The sequence below is a fragment of the Sapajus apella genome, unplaced genomic scaffold (genome assembly GCF_009761245.1).
Source record: "Sapajus apella isolate SASKATOON/1434 unplaced genomic scaffold, GSC_monkey_1.0 scaffold12, whole genome shotgun sequence".
Classification (NCBI taxonomy): domain Eukaryota; kingdom Metazoa; phylum Chordata; class Mammalia; order Primates; family Cebidae; genus Sapajus; species Sapajus apella.
This window is the reverse complement of record NW_022436952.1, coordinates 26,797,604-26,818,326: the sequence shown is the minus strand read 5'-3', so window position 1 is coordinate 26,818,326 and position 20,723 is coordinate 26,797,604. Positions and strand designations below refer to the sequence as shown.

At 53.4% G+C, this 20,723-nt stretch overlaps 1 protein-coding gene across 9 annotated transcripts in view; it reads left to right on the top strand.

Annotated features, from left to right (window-relative positions):
- The window catches only part of TSPOAP1 (TSPO associated protein 1), a 29,694-nt gene extending 13,765 nt beyond the window's left edge, over positions 1-15,929 (top strand). For 3 of the 9 annotated variants that reach the window (XM_032280613.1, XM_032280612.1, XM_032280616.1), the window contains 18 exons: positions 160-275; positions 566-675; positions 4,613-5,443; positions 5,612-5,763; positions 6,093-6,470; positions 6,555-6,794; positions 7,138-7,320; positions 7,876-8,715; positions 9,301-9,400; positions 9,480-9,631; positions 10,253-10,421; positions 10,817-10,888; positions 11,308-11,340; positions 11,532-11,635; positions 11,718-11,789; positions 12,027-12,137; positions 12,245-12,399; positions 12,784-12,849. In XM_032280613.1, coding sequence (XP_032136504.1) covers positions 160-275; positions 566-675; positions 4,613-5,443; positions 5,612-5,763; positions 6,093-6,470; positions 6,555-6,794; positions 7,138-7,320; positions 7,876-8,715; positions 9,301-9,400; positions 9,480-9,631; positions 10,253-10,421; positions 10,817-10,888; positions 11,308-11,340; positions 11,532-11,635; positions 11,718-11,789; positions 12,027-12,137; positions 12,245-12,394 — 3,813 coding nt within the window. In that variant the 3' untranslated portion in view covers positions 12,395-12,399; positions 12,784-12,849. Of the gene's footprint in view, positions 1-159; positions 276-565; positions 676-4,612; positions 5,444-5,611; positions 5,764-6,092; positions 6,471-6,554; positions 6,795-7,137; positions 7,321-7,875; positions 8,716-9,300; positions 9,401-9,479; positions 9,632-10,252; positions 10,422-10,816; positions 10,889-11,307; positions 11,341-11,531; positions 11,636-11,717; positions 11,790-12,026; positions 12,138-12,244; positions 12,400-12,783; positions 12,850-14,734 lie in introns of those variants that run through there. The other 6 variants (XM_032280617.1, XM_032280614.1, XM_032280620.1 and 3 more) reach the window with 4 other exon arrangements.
- The last annotated feature ends 4,794 nt before the right edge of the window (positions 15,930-20,723 follow it).

Sequence of the window (20,723 nt, the reverse complement as noted above, 5' to 3'; positions counted from 1 at the left end):
AGGGCAGCAGGGGATCCTTCCCACTGGCCTTGTGCAGCACAGATGTACTCACTTTCCATCCTCAAAGCAATAGGTCCTCTGGCTCAGCCTGGAAACCTGCATGGTTGGCGTTGGGCCCCAGGCCCTGAAGAGGAATCAGCCCTTTCTCTTTGCCCCCAGGTGGACACAGCCAGTGAGGTAGAGGAGCTGGAGGCGGACAGTGTCTCCCTGCTCCCAGCCGCACCAGAAGGCAGCCGGGGAGGAGCCAGGATCCAGGTCTTCCTAGCGCGTTATAGGTGGGTCCCTCACCCTCACCGCCCCGAACTCGCCCCCAGCATTTGGGGTGTATGGAAGGAGGGGGCCGGGTGGAGATAGAGGCCTCTGGAAGTGGTGGGGGTGGTGCAGGACCCAGTGGCCCTATTCATATAACCTAGTTAAGCCAGAGTGGGCGCAGTGAGGGTTGTGATTTGCTAGCAGTGGGCAACCACAACCAAGTCTCCATAAAGGCTCAGTGCAGTGGGGGAGAGAAGACACGACATGGGAGTGGAAAGTAGGTCACTCTCCTCCTCCTCTGTGCCTCCAACAGCTACAACCCCTTCGAGGGCCCCAATGAGAATCCAGAAGCAGAGCTTCCGCTGACAGCTGGCGAGTACATCTACATCTATGGCAACATGGATGAGGATGGCTTTTTTGAAGGTAGGAAGGTAGTGGGGGTCATTCTGTCCATTCCCCTGCCTTTGAGCCCATGTTCCCAAAGGCCTCCATCTGTCCGTTCGTCCATCCATCCATCCACCCATCCATCCATTCTCCCATCCTCTCTGTCCAGCGTGCTCAGCCCACCTTAACACTTTGGACTCAGCTAAAAGGCATACAGAGACCTGGTGGCCACTGAGGAAAGAGAAAGAAGGGGGTCTGGCTCCAAGCAGGGCAGGACAGCATAGTCCATAGTCCATAGATGGTGGGGAGAGTGTCTCAGGAGATTTTGGCTAGATTCATTTTTGTGTGGATAGTCAGGGCATGGCAGTGTTTCACCCTAGTGGCACCTGAGGTCAGGTTTGCAGCATAGATTTGATGCTGGACTCCAGTCAGGTCTGAGAAGGAGGAATCAGGGTAAAGATCCCAAGGGAAGGTGTTTGTGAGCAGTTAGTGGCTGTCAGGACCCAGGCAGGGAATGAGCTTCAGGGCAGTTCTGCAGCTCCTGTGGGGAGTCAGAAGACTGATGAGGAAACTAAGGCAGAGGCCTCATTGAGACTGGGTACCATGGGCCTGTGGAAGACATGCCCTTGGGAGACTCTCTTGGGGTGGCGGTGGCCTGGGTACCACCAGGCTGAGTCCGTCAGCAGCAGAGAGGATGACACGGTGTAGAGAATTGGAGCGGGTATGGACAGGGCAGGGTGAGAGCCACAGCTGTGTGCAGAGATTTAGGAACAGGCTTCGCTCTGAATCTGTAACCCTGGAAGCTTGGGAGCCCACTCAGCTTCTTTTCCCTGGGTCCTCTGCTTTGTCATTTGAGGAGCTGCTGGGACTCACGGCACCCGGCTTTGTGCACTTAAACTCCCCACAAGGGTAGATTACGAAGATCAAGATTAATAAAAAGCTTTCAGGAAAAATATACTTTACAAATGAAGAAAAAAAAAAAAAACCCCAAATCAAAAACCAAAACCCAAACACCTTTTTTTTTGGAGGGGGGCTGCAAAGGCGTAAGTATTAACTAACCACAAATGACTAGAATTTGAACTCTGCGATCTGGGATAAACTGGGATAGATGTAAAGGCCGGTAGACCACTGGGCGTGAGATGCCGTATTCCCTGTCCAGCCCTAGCTGAAGGACTGCTTCCTCTATGTCCGGGCCACCTAGGCTGTTCTCAGCCGTGTGGGCTTCTGGAGCCCGTGCCTGCCTCTGGCCCAGGCTCCACCTTCAGCCCTGCAGGCTGGAGATCCTCTTAGTGTGAAGACCCTGCCTTTCATCTTCACTCCACAGTGCTAGCGCTTATGATCACCTCCTAGGGCTGCAGGAACACACTTCCATGGAGTGGCTTCAACAGTAGACATTGATTCTCTCACTGGCCTCTTCTGGCGGCCAGGAGTCTGAAATGAAGGCATTGGCAGAAGTGCATGCCCTGTGGGGGCTCTTGGGGAGGTTCCGTTCCTTGTCTCTTTCAGCTTCTGGTGGCTCCAGTTGTTCCTTGGCTGATGGCCACCTCACTCCAGTCTCTGTGTCTGTGGTCACCATCGCCTTCTCCTCTCCGTGTGTCAGGGTTTCTCCTCTGTGTGTCTGTTATAAGAACGCTTGTCATTAGATTTAGGATCCACCCAGATAATCTAGGATGATCTCATCTCAAGATCCTTCACTTAATTACATCTGCAAAGACGCTTTTTCCTAACAGGCCATGTTCACAAGTTCCAGGGATTAGAACATGGACATGTTTTTGGGTGGCCACCATTCAACCCTCTACAGTGTTAATTGCATCATCGAATTTATTTGTCCCTATTGTTTCTTCAGATTTCCTTACTTTTTTTTTTTTTTTTTTTTTCCCTAGCATAAGGCAGAGAGAGAGGGTGGAGGTGGAGGGCACAAATGACTGTTGGGGAAACTCCAGGCCCCCCTGCAGCTCAGACCTGCCTACACTCTCCCCTCTGCCCTAAGCCCTGGCTCGTGCTCCCCCTTCCTCCCAATAAGACACACCAGCTACCAGCTGTCTGTTCCCTCAGAATTTTTTTTCTTCTTTAAATTGGCCGTGACATGACATGCCGGGTGCCCAACTTCCTTGATATCCCTCAATCAAACAACAACAGCAAATGTTTTTTTTTTTTTTCTTTGGGACGGAGTTTCGCTCTTGTTACCCAGGCTGGAGTGCAATGGCACGATCTCGGCTCACCGCAACCTCCGCCTCCTGGGTTCAGGCAATTCTCCTGCCTCAGCCTCCTGAGTAGCTGGGATTACAGGCACGCACCACCATGCCCAGCTAATTTTTTGTATTTTTAGTAGAGACGGGGTTTCACCGTGTTGACCAGGATGGTCTCGATCTCTTGACCTCGTGATCCACCCGCCTCGGCCTCCCAAAGTGCTGGGATTACAGGCTTGAGCCACCGCGCCCGGCCTAGCAAATGTTTTAAAACAGGAGAACTGACACAGGTAACAAAACGTAGTCATTGGTGGCTGCCTGGATTGACTGCTGTCAGTCATGCTCCTAGATGCAAGCCTGGCGTCCTGGTCCTTCCGGAACCTACAAGTGACTCTTTTCGCTAGCACTTACTTCCTTTATCTCTAAAGATTCTTTCCCTTACCCTGCTGAGTTGGTTCCCTCTCTCTCCCTCTGTGGATGTCTGCTGTTCACAAAGGGAAGTTGAGGGACACCCCAGCCCCTACTCCTCAGGCCCAGGTAAAACTCAATCAGCAGAATTTTTTTTTTTTTTTTTTTTTTTTTTGGAGACCCCATCTTGCTCTGTCGCCCAGGCTGGAGTGTAGTGGCTCAATTACGGCTCACTTGTAGCCTCTGCCTCCTGGGTTCAAGAGATTCTCCCACCTCAGGCTCCTGAGTAGCTGCAACTACAGGTGTGCTACCACTCCCAGTTAATTTTTGCATTTTTTACAGAGATGGGGTTTTGCCATGTTGCCCAGGCTGGTCGCAAACTCCTAGGCTCAAGTGATCTGCTCGCCTCTGCCTCCTGAAGTTCTGGGATTATGGGCATAAACCACCAAGCCCAGCCAGTTTTCTCATCTTAACCTGCTTATTTTTAAAAACTTTAATATGCAATTATTATTATTGCAATTTTTAACACAAAAGTTTTTTCAAATGTATAGAATAGCACAATGACCACTTACATATACCCACCACCTAGATTCAACAATTGTTAACATTTTCGCGTATTTGCCTTATCTATATGTAAGTTAAAAATTATTATAAGACCAGGCGTGGTGGCTCACGGCTGTAATCCCAGCACTTTGGGAGGCCGAGGCGGGTGGATCACCTGAGGTCAGGAATTTGAGGCCAGCTTGGTTAACATGGTCAAACCATGTCTACTAAAAATACAAAAAATAGCTGGGCATGATGGTGCACGCCTGTAATTCCAGCTACTTGGAAGGCTGAGGCAGGAGAATCACTTGAGCCCAGGATGGGGAGGTTGCAGTCAGCTGAGATTGTGCCATTGCACTCCAGCCTGGGCAGCAAGAGCGAAACTCTGTCTCAAAAAAAAAAAAAAAAAAAGGATTTAAAAAACATTATGACATTTTACCTTGAAATACTCAACATGCTTACTTAAAACATGATATTCTCCTCCATCCTTGCAGCCCCAGCATCACCTGGGAGCTTATTAAAACCAAGAATCTCAGCCCCATCCAGACCCAACTGAGTTAGAATCTGTATTTTAAAAAATCTCCAGGTGATTCATGTGGATATTAAAATTGAAGGAGCACTGTCCTTAACAACCACAATGCTATTATATCAGACCTACCTCTATCCAGGTCTTTACGGCTCTTGCCTTTTAAAAGAATTGACAGTAAAATGTTGATTTGAATAAAATGCTTAAGATCACCTGCTAGCAGTTGCTAAAATGCATTTATTATACCGTTTTTTCTTTATCCCGTCTCTGTCTTTCCCTGCTCTGTCTGTTCCTGTCCTCCTCCTGCCAGGCGAGCTCATGGATGGCCGAAGGGGTCTGGTCCCTTCCAATTTTGTAGAGCGTGTGTCGGACGATGACCTCCTGACCTCCCTCCCTCTGGAGCTGGCTGACTTGTCCCACAGCTCAGGGCCTGAACTCAGTTTCCTGAGTGTGGGTGGGGGTGGCAGCAGCAGCGGGGGCCAAAGCAGCGGGGGACGGAGCCAGCCCAGACCCGAGGAGGAGGATGCAGGGGACGAGCTCAGTCTGAGCCCATCACCGGAGGGCCTGGGCGAGCCTCCTGCTGTGCCTTACCCCCGCCGTCTGGTGGTCCTCAAGCAGCTGGCCCACAGCGTGGTGCTGGCCTGGGAGCTGCCTCCGGAGCGAGTGGAGCTACACGGCTTCCATATCTCTGTGAATGGGGAGCTGCGACAGGCCCTGGGGCCCGGGGCGCCACCCAAGGCTGTGCTGGAGAACCTGGACCTGGGGGCCGGGCCCCTTCACATTTCTGTCCAGGCCCTGACCAGCCGGGGCAGCTCCGACCCACTGCGCTGTTGCTTGGCGGTGGGTGCCCGGGCCGGAGTGGTACCCAGCCAGCTGCGGGTCCATCGGTTGACAGCCACATCTGCTGAGATCACCTGGGTGCCCGGCAATAGCAACTTGGCCCATGCCATCTACCTCAATGGGGAAGAGTGCCCACCTGCCCGCCCCAGTACCTACTGGGCCACCTTCTGCCACTTACGGCCTGGCACACCCTATCAGGCCCGAGTGGAGGCTCAGCTCCCACCCCAAGGGCCCTGGGAACCAGGCTGGGAGAGGCCGGAGCAGCGGGCTGCCACCCTGCAGTTCACCACACTCCCAGCAGGTATGTGGGCTTGGGCCCTGATGTCCAGAACACCCAGGAGACCAGGCCACGGTGATAGAAGAAGGGGACCCTGGTCTTGTTTGCATTATCAAGGAAATGGCAAATTGGGCAGATATCTCTGATGGGGAGCATCCTGCATCACTGGGTCTTGTGACTCCCTGCCCCCAGGCCCGCCTGATGCCCCCCTGGATGTGCAGATTGAGCCTGGGCCCTCCCCTGGGATCTTGATCATCAGTTGGCTCCCAGTCACCATTGATGCTGCTGGCACATCCAACGGTGTCCGGGTCACAGGCTATGCCATCTATGCTGATGGGCAGAAGGTATGGCTCTGCCTGCTGTACCCTGGGAGTGGAGGTGGGTCCCTCCTTGGTATGCCCAGAGGCCTAGGCTCTCTGGCCTGGCACAGAGATGCCCAGCCCCTGGCATTTGGGCACCAGGAAGCAGATAAGAGCATGGGCTTTGGCAGCACATGATGGATTTTAGAACTGTTCCACCATTGAAGCCATGGGCCAGGAGGATGCAATGAGATGGGTCATTCAGGGGGCTTAGCGCCTGCCTGGCCTAACACTAGCTGCCACTGCTGGCAGTGTGTCCTGAGGCTTGGCTGTCTCAGCCTCTGCTTGTCGTCTCCTGTCCCTCCGCCCTGCAGATCATGGAGGTGGCCTCGCCCACGGCAGGCAGTGTGCTGGTGGAGCTGTCCCAGCTGCAGCTGCTGCAGGTGTGCCGCGAGGTGGTCGTGCGCACCATGTCACCCCACGCTGAGTCGGCGGACTCCATCCCCGCTCCCATCACTCCTGCCCTGGCTCCGGCCAGCCTGCCAGCTCGAGTCTCCTGCCCCTCACCACGACCAGGCCCAGAGGCCAGAGCACCCCTGGCTTCAGCCTCCCCAGGGCCTGGAGACCCCAGCTGTCCTCTCCAGCACTCTGGTCCCCTTGGAACTCAAGAGCCCCCAGGAGCACCCCCTGCAAGCCCTTCCAGAGAGCTGCCAAAAGGGGTCCACGAGGACCCTCCAGCACCTTGCTCCCAGGTACCCTGTCCAGGGAGAGGGGAGCAGTTGCTGGCTGGGAGAGGGGCCTGGGCTTGGGCCCTTCCTCAGTGCCCTCTGTTCCAGGGGGAGGCTGGGGCAGCGGTGCTGGGCACCTCAGAGGAGAGGACAGCCACCACGTCCGCTCTGGATGAGAAGGACCCTGGCCCCGCAGTTCCCTCACTGGCTGAGCAGGAGGCTGAGTGGACTGCAGGAGAGGCCTGCCCAGCCCCCAGCTCCACTCAGGGAGCACTGGCCCCACAGGGGCTGAACACAGAGATGTGCCAAGGAGGAGACCCAGGGTCTGGGCTGAGGCCCAGGGCTGAGGTAGGGGTTCAGGGACACACTGTGTCACTTCAGAGGGCCTGCCTGCCTACCTTCTGCCAGCCCACATTCCGCTTTCTCTGCCTGTTCTCTGCTCTGGTGCTGCTCCGATGCCTTTGCTGGGCCATGTGTCTGTTTTTCTTCTCGGATTTCTCTGTCCCATGTGGCTCCCATCTCCTTTCTCCCACCCTGCCCACGACCCATTGTGTATGTCCCCCATTTAGGACATGGCTCTTTCTCCCTCTGCCAAAGGACCCCTGTTATTGTGGCTGGAGCTGACCCTGCCTAGAGCCCCCTTTGCCCCCTCACTGCCTTCCCTATCTCTCCTGCCTTGCCTCGCTTGCAGAAGGAGGACACGGCAGAGCTCGGGGTTCATCTGGTGAACTCCCTGGTGGACCACAGCCGAAACTCAGACCTGTCAGACATCCAGGAGGAAGAGGAGGAGGAGGAGGAAGAAGAGCTGGGTTCCAGGACTTGCTCCTTCCAGAAGCAGGCTGCTGGCAACAGCACCAGGGAGAATGGGGCCAAGGTAATGGGGTAGGGATGGGGTGCTGGGCCCCAGGCCTCAGACTCTGGGGCCTCCACCTTGTGCATCAGCAGCTGCTCTGACCACCACTGAGTGCCAGCAACATTGTAGGTCTGTGGCCTGGGCCCTGTCCTAAGCAGGAGATGGGAAGAGGCCCAGGATCAGCCTCTGCCCTCCTGGAAAGAAAGGGGAAGAGGAGGAGCTCATTTCAGCACCTTCCCTCCAGCCCACCAGATGCAGCTCCCTGGCCAGGGGAGACTGGTGCCACCTAAGATCCTTGTGCTGGGAGCTTCTGGAGAGGGGATGGGGAGGCCTCCTCCTCAATGCTCCTGTCCCACGGGGGCCGGTAGCCGTTCCTCGGGTGTGTTCCCTGATTCTTCCTTTGGCTCTCTCTGGATATGTGTGCAACTTCGGGCCAGCCACTGTCCCTCTGGTTCTTTCCTCTTGGAGGACGCTGTGGGAGGGCTGTGGTGTCGTCCGTAACCCCTGCCTCTCTCCTCTTCCCCACACATCTCTCTTCCCTGCTGCTTTCTACTCGCACCCCCTCACCTCCACCAGTCCCAGCCCGAACCCCTTTGTGAGACTGACAGCGATGAGGAGATCTTGGAGCAGATCCTGGAGCTGCCCCTCCAGCAGTTCTGCAGGAAGAAGCTATTTAGCATTCCCGAGGAGGAGGAAGAGGAGGATGAGGAGGAAGAGGAGGATGAAGAGGAGAAGCCAGGGGCAGGCTGTTCTTCCCAAGACCCTGGCCAGCCTGAATCTACATTGCTGGGGCTGGGCTGTGACAGTGCTCAGCCCCGAGGACCTGGCCAGTGTCCCTTGTCTCCTGAGCCCTCCAGGGCTGGAGACTGCCTGGAGGACATGCCTGGAGGAAGCAGCCGGAGGAGAGGAGGGGGGTCCCCTGAGAAGCCCCCAAGCCGCAGGCGGCCTCCAGATCCCCGTGAACACTGCAGCCGACTTCTCAGCAACAATGGGCCCCAGGCCTCTGGACGACCAGGCCCCACAAGGGAGAGGGGTGGCCTCCCTGTAATTGAGGGCCCCAGGACTGGACTAGAGGCTAGTGGGAGAGGGCGGCTGGGCCCTTCCCGGAGGTGCTCCCGTGGCTGGGCCCTGGAACCTGGCCTGGCCAGCTGCCTTTCCCCTAAGTGCTTGGAAATCAGCATTGAATATGATTCGGAGGACGAACAGGAGGCGGGCAGCGGGGGCATCAGCATCACCAGCTCCTGCTACCCCGGAGATGGGGAGGCCTGGGGCACAGCAACCGTAGGAAGGCCCAGGGGGTCTCCGAAGGCCAATTCAGGCCCCAAACCCTACCCACGCCTCCCAGCCTGGGAGAAAGGGGAGCCAGAGCGGAGAGGCCGCAGTGCGACGGGCAGAGCCAAGGAGCCACTCTCCCGGGTCCGTGCTCACTCCCCGCCCTGGGCAGCCCCTGCCTGCTGCCGCCTGGTGGCCCTGCTTGCTGCCCACCAGCAGCTCCCATTCCACGCTGCCACCTCCATCAGCAGAGGTGGGCGGGGCCTCCGGGTTCCCCCAGCTGCCTCCTCCCACCCACATTCCACTGCTTTGCTGCTTCTGCTGATCAGAACTGGGGTGCACACTACTCATTTTGTCACTGGTCACCAGTTGCGGCCTTTGGGCAGGGTTGCCCTTTCCTCTGCATAGCTAGTTATGGCTTCAGGATGCTGACGTGATGCCAGGGCAGGGTCACCTGCCCTGATGCTGACGGGAGGCCCTCCTCTCGCAGGCTCCTCAGCCAACTCGAGTCCCCTCTACTCCACTCATCTGCTTGGGGGTTGGGGCTGGGGCCTCCCCTCCACCCTCCCTCCCACTGTGGGGGTGTCCGAGTTCTCCAGCAGGCCCGGCCGGCCAAGGCTCCAGGAGAGGAATGCTGTGCTGCTTACGCTGCTGGGGCAGAGCTGGGGAACACGGGCCTTCCAGAGGGATGGTGTGTTACTCCTGCCATCTCTTACCCTCTTTTTGCAGGCGACAGAGACTGGAGAGTCCAGAGGGCAGGACGGCTCTGGGCGGAGGGGCCCCCAGAAGAGAGGTGCCCGAGTCCCCAGGCCAAGCATTGCAGAGCTGGGTGAGCACCTGTTGGGGGTTGGGCTAGGGCCCGCGGGCCAGAGCTCACTGTGTCATGGCTCTCTCCACTGTCTCCACAGTCCCTGTGAGGAGCCCCTCGGAAGCACTGGCTTACCAGCACCTACCCATCAGGATCTTTGTGGCTCTATTTGACTATGACCCTGTGTCAATGTCGCCTAATCCCGATGCTGGAGAAGAAGAGCTTCCCTTCCGAGAGGGTCAGATCCTGAAGGTGACTGATTCGCCATCAGGGTTCGGAGCGCCAAACGCCAGCTAGGTCTTCCTTCCGCTCTCCTTTCCTCCACTGGAGGTGTCACTGAATCATGGTGGAGAACATAGCTTCTAGAGCAGATGATGTGGGTTTGGACCCTGACTCTGCTCCTTCCAGCTGTGTAACCTTGTGTATATTACCTAGACCCTCTGGGTCTGTTTTCTTGTTGGTAAAATGGGGTTAATATTAGTGTCTACCTCACAGGGTGGTTTTTGGATTAAATGATTCAATGTACATAAAGTGCTTAAACTACCAGGCACACAGACGGCACAATCTATCATTACTGTTTTATTATTCCTCCAGTATTGGTTGAAGGCATGTTGCTATCGCTCTGAGGTTGAGGAGATCCAGTCTGGGGTGGGTGAAGGGCATGGCAGTGTAGACAGTGGATGGGATGATACAGAAAGGGCTGTTTCCTCCTGTCCCCCAGATTGTGTTCTTTGCTGTTTTCCCTGTTTCCCATTCCACAGTCTACAAAGGGAGAGCACTCGTCTGCAGTTCCAAATGGGGTGCTGCTGGGCTCGGGGCCTGGGGGCACAGGGAGCAACAGAATTGGCTGAGACCACTGGCCTTTGCCTCCAGGTGTTTGGGGACAAGGATGCCGACGGCTTCTACCGGGGCGAAGGTGGGGGCCGGACAGGCTACATTCCCTGCAACATGGTGGCTGAGGTGGCTGTGGACAGCCCTGCCGGGAGACAGCAGCTGCTCCAGCGGGGTTACTTGTCCCCAGATATTCTCCTCGAGGGCTCAGGTATGGCCAGCTGCTGTCCCTCACCCGCCTCCCACCAGCCCCCTTCCAACTCCACCTGACCCTGAGCAGTCAGCGTGTCTGGGATGCTCCACTTACCCAGACTCTAGCAGAGCCCTGGAGCCTTGAGAACCCTGCGGCAAGGTGGTCAGTCGGCACGTGGGCTGGCGGCGGGGGGTGGGTGTCTGCTGCTGAGGGGAACTCGGCCGTGCAGCCAGGAATTTTGGCTCCTGTAGGTCAGGTGGGGCTCTTGTCAGGGATGGGAGATGAATGCCCTTGCAAAACAAGCTCAGTAACCCAGCACAGCCCTGAGAGGAAACTACAGAGTACCGATCCTGTCTCCCCACACCTCCCCTGCCTCACTTTCTCTCCTATTTCTACCTGCTTTTCTGGATCAGGGAATGGTCCCTTTGTGTACTCCACAGCCCGCACAGCTGGGCCTCCTCCCAAGCCCCGCCGCTCCAAAAAGGGTGGGTAAGACTCCATTCTGTCTCACGTGCTGGGAGGGTGTGTGTGCGGGTGGGTGGCACCGCTTGGCTGTCTGGGGAGGTGCCTGTGGGGTTTTGAGCAGGTAAAGGGAATCAGGGCAGACGGCTCACATCCCCTGCCTCCCCCGGTGGGGGGCTTTGTTCTGGTGGGGATGAGGGATGGCTTGTGGAGCTCTCTGTCCCCACAGGAACCTGACTGTAAAAATCTGTGAACCCTAGAGCTTGCCATTTTCCCTTTCTGGGTGTTAGTTCACCACCACACTGAGGGGTTGTGCAGATATGCCCCCAGCAACCTTCCCTGCCCGCCTCCTTGCTTGTGGGCGAGCGTCCAGCCTGCTCTGCAGCTTCTGCAGCCTGGGCGAGGAGGTGGGATGGGGCTCACAGTCTCGTTCTTTCCACAGCTGAGTCTGAAGGCCCTGGCCAGCCCTGTCCAGGTGAAGGAGTATCCCCGGTGGGCCCGGGAGGCTGGGGAAGGAGATAGGGTGGGTGGTCCCTCTGACCTGGCCCCAGGGGCTACAACTAGTGGGGATGTGGTGACAGGGGTCAGCAGGAGTCCCATGCGGAGGACAGGGTGGGGTATAGGGCTCTCCAGTGAGTCCGGTGTCTTATCCTCCTCCCCCTGCAGGCCCCCCCAAGCTGATCCCCTCTGCTGACCTGAAAGCTCCCCGCTCCATGGTGGCTGCATTTGACTACAACCCCCGGGAGAGTTCCCCCAATATGGATGTGGAGGTGAGGACCCTTAGATAGAGCCCAGTGAAGGGGGTGGTGGCGGAGCCTTCCTGGGCCTGATGCCACCTCTCGTTTACCACAGGCAGAGCTGCCCTTCCGGGCAGGGGACGTCATTACTGTGTTCGGAGGCATGGACGACGACGGTTTCTACTATGTGAGAACATTGTTGGGGAGGGGTGTACCACACCCCAGTCCCCCGGCCTTCCTGAGGGGGCTCTCCCAGAGCCAGGGAGGGAGATGGGCAAGGGAGCCTCAGGAAGTCTGGAGGAATGGAACAGGTCACGTCCCTGGACAGTGGTTTTGGCCCCAGCTGTTCCCCAGGGGCATCAGGGTCGAGGGGCAGGGCTAAGCCTCTTTCCTGATCTCAGTCTCACCAGCCTCTCCCCTCCAGGGGGAATTAAATGGACAAAGGGGCCTGGTTCCATCCAACTTCCTGGAGGGCCCTGGGCCTGAGGCAGGCGGCCTGGACAGGGAGCCCAGAACATCCCAGGCTGAGAGTCAGGTCAGTGGGGAGCTGGGCTCCCAGCTCGGCAGGGTGGTGTACCCTGCTGGTGGGGTGGTGGGGCCAGGGAGTGTTGCCACAGGAGTGCAGCTGGGGTGATCATGCAGGTAAGCACTGTGTCCCGAGAGGAGCCCCTGAGTGATCACCAGAGGGGAGCCCCACCTGGCAGCTGCCCCCCCGTATGTACCCTCTGCAGAGGGGTGATAGCTGTGACCCTGACCCCCAGGCCATCTGACCTGGCTGCCAATACCTGCTGACACAGGTGAGGGGGCCCTGAGGAAAAGGACCCCTCTGGCCAATCAAAGCTCTTGTTTCAGGCACTCCCACCCTGTGGGGTCTCCCTGCCTCCCAGGTAACTTTGGAAGCCAGTTGTCCAGCCAGGCCCAGCTTCCTGGGTTCTCATTCCTAGAGCTTGCCTCTCCTTGGGGTGGGTGGAATACAACTAAGCTTCCACCCTCAGAGGGCAGGGAGAGAGAGTGAGGAGGCCAAGCCACAGCCAGAAAACTCAGGGCTTCTGTGTGCAATCGATCTAAACGTAAAGGCCTTGGAGAGCAGGGCCACCCCTGCGCAGGGCCACCTGGCGGCCGGGCGGAGACGACGCGGATTTGTCGGTAACCCATCTCCTCTCTTTGTTCCCTGTCCTCAGAGAACGAGGAGGAGAAGAGTCCAGTGCTAGATGGAGATAGATATATGTAGAGAGAGAGCAACATGTAAGTGGGGGGACTGCCCCCCTGTGTGACCCCCCACCCCCACTTGACCATAATCAGACAGTGCTCCTTTGTCTCAAATACTGGAGCTGACCCAGCTTTCCCACTGTCGTCCAGGGAATGGCAAGGGAGATCTTGCCATGTGCCAGATTTGCATAAAGAGTAATCCCTCCCCGCCCTGCTCCTCTTGGCTTGCCTTTACACATGGCAGAGCCAGCTGTCATAGGATTACATGTCATCTTAGTGTGTGATGTCCCATATTAGCTGATGCCTCCTATTCTATAATACATGTGGCTTATAGAACATGGTGTGCCATCCACATTATGCCTCCTCAGTGGTATTATGATGCTGTGTAACTATGACATTATAATATCGTAATTATTACTGGTGCCGGGGTGACACTGTGATGCCACCAGTAATAATAGGCTTCCCACCCTTGTCCTCTGCGTTGTGACCTGTTAGGGTGACCAGAAGCATGACTTACCACCAACTCTCAGTTTTCTCAGCTTGGGGGATAAAAGGGGAAGGAAGTTTGGCCAGGCGCAGGGGCTCATGCCTGTAACCCTAGCTACTTGGGAGGCTGAGGCGGGAGGATCATTTGAACCCAGGAGGTCGAGGTTGCAGTGGGCAGTGATCATGCCACTGCACTCCAGCCTGGGTGACAGAGCAAGACTCTGTCTCAAAAATAAAAAAATAAAAGGGAAGTTTGAGTAGTTCAAATCCATAAATAACCCCAAGCCATTATTCTCCGGGGCTCAGAAAACGCCTTTTGTTTCCACAACAACCTCTCCCTCCTGGATGATGTGGAAGGAGCCCTAAGAGGGAGTGGGAAGGGCCTGGGGCTCCCCAGTGGCCATCAGCTCTGGCTGGTTGGCAGTAGATGCTTTGGCCACATTGAGGAGGGGGGCGGGGCCTCGGCTGTGCACGCACTTTCCTTGCCCCTGGCCTGGGCTCTAGGGTTGGCTCTGGCTGGGAGCCTGCCAGGCTCTGGGCAGCGAGTGGGAGTTGAGGAAGGGAAGACTCACAGGCTGGTAAGAGCTGACAGGACTGTGCCAGGTACAGGAGGTGAAGGTGGGGATGTGAGAACATAGGTGTGGGGGCTTTCTGGTAGCTTCTCTGTTCGCCCAGCTCCCTGGCCTTAATCTCTAAGGAGTGCTGTCCAGGTGGACTTGAGGCGGAGAGAGTGGCTTGGGGATGCAAGTGCAGTTAGGAGGAGATTTGGCAAGGGAGAAGATGCTAAAGCCGGTGTAGCCTCCGCAGCCTGTGGCGGGGGGCTGAGTGATGCCCCCACTGTGAATCTCTCTGGGTCCTGGCCTCCCTGCAGTCCTCTTAGGGTCCCTTAACGGAGAGTCTTAATCTTCCTCCCCATGGAGTGGGCACTGGCTCCACTCCCCGAAGGCCTGCGGGGGCCACATCTGCTGGGTTTAGGGAGACGCTCCTTCTGTCTATGAGGGGCTGTGGAAGCTACCTTCTTTGCCAGTGACAGCTGCTTCTAAGCAGTCCTTGTCCTTGCACTCCTTTTTTTTGGGAGGGAGATGACATGGAGAAGTTGGAGGCACTCATCCTGAGGGGCAGGTTCTGAGAACTCTTGGGCTCTGCCAGCCCTGCACCCTGTAGGGAGAAGGGAATGGGCCTGCCCAGGGTCACAGCGAACAATCCAGAACTGAGACTGCATCTCATGGGACTCCCAACTCAGTGCTCCCTCGGCATCACCCTCCCCATTCGCCGCCTGTGCTGTGTGTGTCTGGCAGTGGAGGGAGGTGAGGCCCTGGTTTTCGCTTATGGTTCTGTGACATGGGAGGCTGCAGGCCCCTGAGGCTGTGGATAAAGGGGTCAGGGGATCAGGAGGGAGTCAGACACTGACCTTGCTCCTTCTGTCTCACATTCCAGGACTGGGTCTGTGCCACACAAGGGCCCCTGGGCCCCCCAGGTGGGCCTTGTGCCCCCAACCCTGGCAGCTCCCCCAGGATTGAACGTGGGGAGCCCCCGGGCAGAAGCGAGAAGGTGTGGGGTCTCTTCTCCAAGGGGAAGCAGCTCCTCAGGAGGCTGGGCTCTAGGAAGAAAGAGTGAAGCTGTGGCCCATCCTGCAGGAGGAAGAGGCGGAGAGGCCCCCAGATCACCATCTCTGCTGAGTAGGGAAGGCTCAGACTGGGCCCAGAGCCCCTGTTCTTCTGCATTAACACTGTGGCACTCAGAGGGGACCAAAGAGCCTTGGTGAAGGTCAGGGCTCCTTAAGGACGAACTCTCTAGAGAAGCACCTTCCTCCTCCAGGAGGGGAAACTGAGCCCACAGTGAGTATGTAACTTGAGCCAGGACTGGACCCAGGACCCTCGTGTCCTGGTCCACCCACCTCGTCTACTAGTGTCCTACCATGCTGGGCTAGTCCCTTCTGACACCCTCCCCAGTCCCAGACGGGCCCTTGGGGGAGAAAGGAGCCTGTGACCCCCATGGCTCTGGCTGTCCTGATCATGTCTTCCCTCCCCTGAAGGAAAGTTTGCACTGGATTCTCTTGGAGCCCCACCTCCCCAGCGGGCAGGTGGGCGGAGCCGTGTATATATGTACATACTCAGTGCCTCCGTTCAGCTTCCTCCACCTCGCTTCCACCGCACAGGCCCGGGAAGGAGAAAGCCCAAGCCAAAGTGGGCCCCACCCCGCCCCCATCGTGCTGCACCCCTCCCTGTCGGGGCCTCCTGGCTCCTGTGTGGTCTCGCCTGCAAAGACCCTGGGGCCAGCGAGCCAAAAGCAGGAGTTGGGTTTGCCTTATTTTGCTCATTGGATTCAACTTCTCTTTTGCATAGTTTTCTTCTCACCCCTGTTGGAGTCCAGGGGCTGGAGAAAAGGACAGATTTATGCAGCTATTTTCATACATTCCCTGTTCAGAGCGGGGTAGGGGTTCTCCATCCTTACCCTACCCACTCCATCCCCCATCCTCTACTGGGTGAGGGTCTCTTTGCATGTTCCCTTTGCTGTGGTGGGAGATTGACTGAATCCCCACCCCCACTTTGGTCTTCAGGGGTGTGGAATGGTGGGGGAATTTGTTTAAAAAGACACTTTATTATAATAAAGTCTATTTTCACAAAATCTATGCTGGACTCTACCTGGGCAAAAGACCCCTTGGAGGGGTGGGGCATGCTAGGCTTTGGACTCTCGACTTCAGACCCCAGAAGTTATATCCAAAGGGTAACGGGCAGAAACTAATCAACACCAAGAGATTTTCAATCCTTTTCCTAAGAAGAAGGTTTGGTAGCTTCCTGAGCCCGTGGTCAAAGGGCCAGGTATTTGCTACTGGGATGGGGTTGTGGAAGGAGAGGGGACAGGGGAGACGCAAAGAGGGAGGGCATCAATTTCAAGATGGTGGTGGCCGAGCACAGTGGCTCATGCCTGTAATCCCAGCACTTTGGGAGGCCGAGGGGGGTGGATCACCTGAGGTTGGGAGTTCAAGACCAGCCTGACCAACATAGAGAAACCCCGTCTCTACTAAAAATACAAAATTAGCTAGGCGTGGTGGTGCTTACCTGTAATCGCAGCTATTTGGGAAGCTGAGGTAGGAGAATCGCTTGAACCTGGGAGACAGAGGTTGTGGTGAGTTGAGATTGTGCCATTGCACTCCAGCTTGGGCGACAAGAGCAAAACTCCATCTCAAAAAAAAAAAAAAAAAAGATGGTGGACTGAACACACACTGCAGTCTTTCTCCCCTATACCAAATGCATAGAAATAATAGACATGAGAGAACTAGAACAAACGAACACTATACACAGTTCCATTTGAAAGCAAGAAAGGGGACTCTCAGTCCACTAGAAACCACAGGATTCTGGAAAAGACAGAGAACAGATGGCAGATCATACCGAGAAACTTTAGAGGAGGGTATATGTGGGAGAGCTCCGCACGTTGCCTCAGGACTAGAGGCGGTGCAAACAGGGCAGAAGAGACCCTTGGGGCTACCCGTGGTGTGGTTTGTTGGGGTGTTCAGTGGGGAGCAGCCAGGTTGATTGATTGCTGCACATTCTCCTCCCGTGGGCCAAGGGCAAAGGTGAAGACCGTGTGCCTTTAGATGAGAACAGTAGGGTTGCAGCTTGGATCAGAGAGCAGGTGGTACTTTAGGTGGCTGGCCACACCTGGCAGAAACAGGATGTATCACTACTCAGGTGAGAAACCAACAAACTGCAGCGTACTGTGACGCCCTCAACCAAAACCCTCAAAATTATGGCAGCAGTTCCCACCCAGCGGTCCAGCAGAGACTCCCAATCACGATGACAAGGACACAGTAAAGACAAAGAATATTTGAGGAAAGCCAACTCCACTAAGATAGATAACAAATGGAAATGGAAAAATATACAGGAGTCAATACAGCATTAGGAGAAAACTTTAAAAAGTGTGTAGTTGGCCAGACACAATGGCTCACACCTGTAATCTCAGCACTTTGGGAGGCTGAGGTGGACAGATCACGAGGTCAGGAGCTTGAGGCCAGTGTGACCAACATGGTGAAACTCCGTCTCTACTGAAAATACAAAAATGAGCCAGGCGTGGTGGCGAGCACCTATAATCTCAGCTACTCAAGAGGCTGAGGCAGGAGAATCACTTGAACCCTGGAGGCGGAGCACCAGGGCACTCAAGCCCGGGCAACAGAGCGAGACTTCGTCTCAAAAAAAAAAAAGTCTATAGTTATTGTTGGAGAGATAAAGGAAGGAATTACATATGAGAAATGAAAACAAATAGTTATGAAAAAGATCCTAATAGAGATCTTGAAAAAAATATATATATTCTTGTTAAAAAAAAACTCAATATACCGGTGAAGAGCATGTAATTCATAGCTGGATAAAATTAGTAAGCTTGAAATTTGAGGTAAGTAATTCCCTCAGAGTGCTGTACAAAGGGATAAAGAAATGAGCAAAATGAAAGAAAAGTTATACTTGGAGGATGGGGTCAAATGTTGCAATATCTATTCATAAGAATACCCGGGGTTTGGGAAGATGAGGGGAGGAACAGAGACATGAGTGATAGAACAAATAATGGGTATACATTTCCTAGAACTGAAGAAAGACACAGATTCTTAGATTCAGAGGACTTACTGCATGTGAAGCTTATAAATAAATTACAAGTATAGAAAAAAATTAAAAAGAGAAGCAACCAATTCCATTTCTGAGACTTGTATAATCTTGTCACCAGAACTGGAAAAGCACAGGACAAGAAAACATTGACAGATCTGTCTTGTTTATGAACAAGATACATTCATCATAATGAATATTCTAAATATAGATTTAACAAATTTAATATGCATCATGGCAGTAGTATTTAAAAACATGTTTTTTGAGACAGGGTCTCGCTCTGTCACCTAGGCTGAAGTACAGTGGCATGATCACTGCAGCCTTGACTTCCTGGGCACAAATGATCCTCTCACCTCAGCCTCCTGAGTAGCTGGGAGTATAGGCAACATGCCACTATGCCCAGCTAATTTAAAAACAATTTTTAAGAGATGGGGTCTTACTATGTTGCCCAGGCTGGTCTTGAACTCCTGGCCTCAAGTGATTCTCCTGTCTTGGCCTCCTAAAGTGTTGGGATTACAGACATGAGCCACTGTGCCTGACATGTAGCTTGTCTTTAATAGGGCAAAAGTGTTTCACCATTTTATTAATAAATTGATTAATTCTATTATTCTATATTAATAGAATTCACTACTTTGACAGATCAAAGGAGAAAAACCACATGCTCACTTTAAGATGTTGGAAAATCATTTAATAAGTGAAAGCATCCTTTCATAGTTTCTAAGTATATAGCAGATAAGAAAAATAAGGAAGTAGGGTGGAATCTTATCTGCATGTACCCCACTTGTGCTGCAACTGTGGGACCCTGGAAGGCAGCCTACTCTGCGTTTTGCACCTCAGGAGCACCAGGACTGTCTGGGATAAAGCCCTGAAGGATGTCCCTCTTCTGTGGGGGAACTGGAAGAGAGCCCAGGCTGCTCTGGTCAGTTCCTCCTTATATCAGGGTGTTGTATCCCCAGCAAATTTTGCAGTCATTCTTGAGAACTACAAACAACAAACTGGGAGAACTGGGTTGGTCTAAGGCTCCTTGGAGAACTGTCCTGCCAAGAAAAAATCTAGGGTGAAGAAATGTAATTGAGTTTTGTATACTGATCTTGTATCCTGCAACCTTGCTAAACTCACTTATTAGTTCTGGTAGCTTTTTTCTCGGTCGTTTTTTTGGAATTTTTTACACAATTTGCCATCTGGGAATGGAGAAAGTTTTATCTCTTCCTTCACAATTTGTATGACATTTTTTTCCTTGCCGATTGCCCTGGCCAGGACCTCCAGTGCGGTGTTGACTAGGAGTGGTGAAAGCAGATGTCCTCGCTTTGTTTCTGATCTTAGGGGGAAAGCATTCAGTTGTTCACCATTAGGAATGATTTTCATTGAGTTTTTCTGTTTTGTTTTTATAGACGCACTATATCGGGCAGAGAAATTTCCTTTTGTTTTTTTCCTAGATTGCTGAGAGATTTTATCAAGAATGGATGTTAAATTTTGTCAAATGTTTGTTCTTCATCTATTAAGATGATCAAATGTCTTTTTTTCCTTTAGGCTGTTGATAAGCTGAATTAAATTGATTGATTTTCAAAAGTTAAAATAGATTTGCATTCCCAAGATAAACCCCGCTTGTTATGATTTTTTTATTTTGCTAAATTCAATTTGCTACTATTTTGTTGAGGGATTTTCCATCTGTGTTCATGAGCTATCTTGTTCTGTAGTATTCTTTTATTGTAATGTCCATGTCAGATTTTAAGAAGAGTACAGTTAGCCTCATAAAATGAGATGGAAAGTTTCTATCACATTCTGTATCATGGAAGAGATTGGGTAGAACTAGCATTATATCTATTTTTTTTTTTTTTTTTTTTTTTTTTGAGAAGGAGTTTCACTCTGTCACCTAGGCTGGAGTGCAATGGCGTGGTCTCAGCTCACTGCAACCTCCACCTCCTGGTTTCAAGCGATTCTCCTGACTCAGCCTCCCAAGCAGGTGGGATTACAGGTGCCCACCACCACATCAGGCTAATTTTTGTATTTTTAGTCGAGGTGGGGTTTCTCCATGTTGGCCAGGCTGATCTGAAACTCCTGACCTCAGATGATCCACCTGCCTTGGCTTCCCAAAGTGCTGGGGTTACAGGTGTGAGTCATTGTGCCAGGCCCGCATTACATCTTTCTTAAATATTTGATAAAATTTGTCAGTGAAAGCATCTAGGGCTGGAGTTTTCTTTGTGTGAGGCTTTTTTTTTTTTTTTTTTTTTTGATATGGAATCTCACTCTGTCGCCCAAGCTGGGGTGCAGTGGCGTGATCTTGGCTCACTGCAAACTCTGCCACCCAGATTCAAGTGGTTCTCCTGCCTCAGCTTCCCAAGTAGCTGGGATTATGGGCACCTGCCACTGCGCCTGGCTAATTTCTGTAGTTTTGTTAGAGATGGGGTTTCACCATCTTGGCCAGGCTGGTCTTGAACTCCTGACCTTGTGATCCACCTGCCTCAGCTTCCCAAAGTGCTGGGATTATAGGTATGAGCTGCTGTGACTGGCCTACTTGAGGCTTTTAAACTATGAATTTAATGTTGGGAATAGATATAGGACTTAAATATAACTTTCTTCTTGAGTGAACTTTTGTGATTTGTTTCAAGTAATTTTTTATCCTGGTTGTCACATCTGTATTTGTAATGTATGTAGGGTCTGCAGTAATGTGTCTAGGGTCTGTGGTAATGTTCCCTCTTTTATTACTGATGTTTGTAAGTTGTTTTCTTTTTTTCTTGATCAGTTTAACTAGAGGTTTATCAATAAAATTGATCTTTCAAAGAATCATCTTCTTGGTTTCATTAGTTTTTTCTCTATTATTTTTCTGTGTTAAA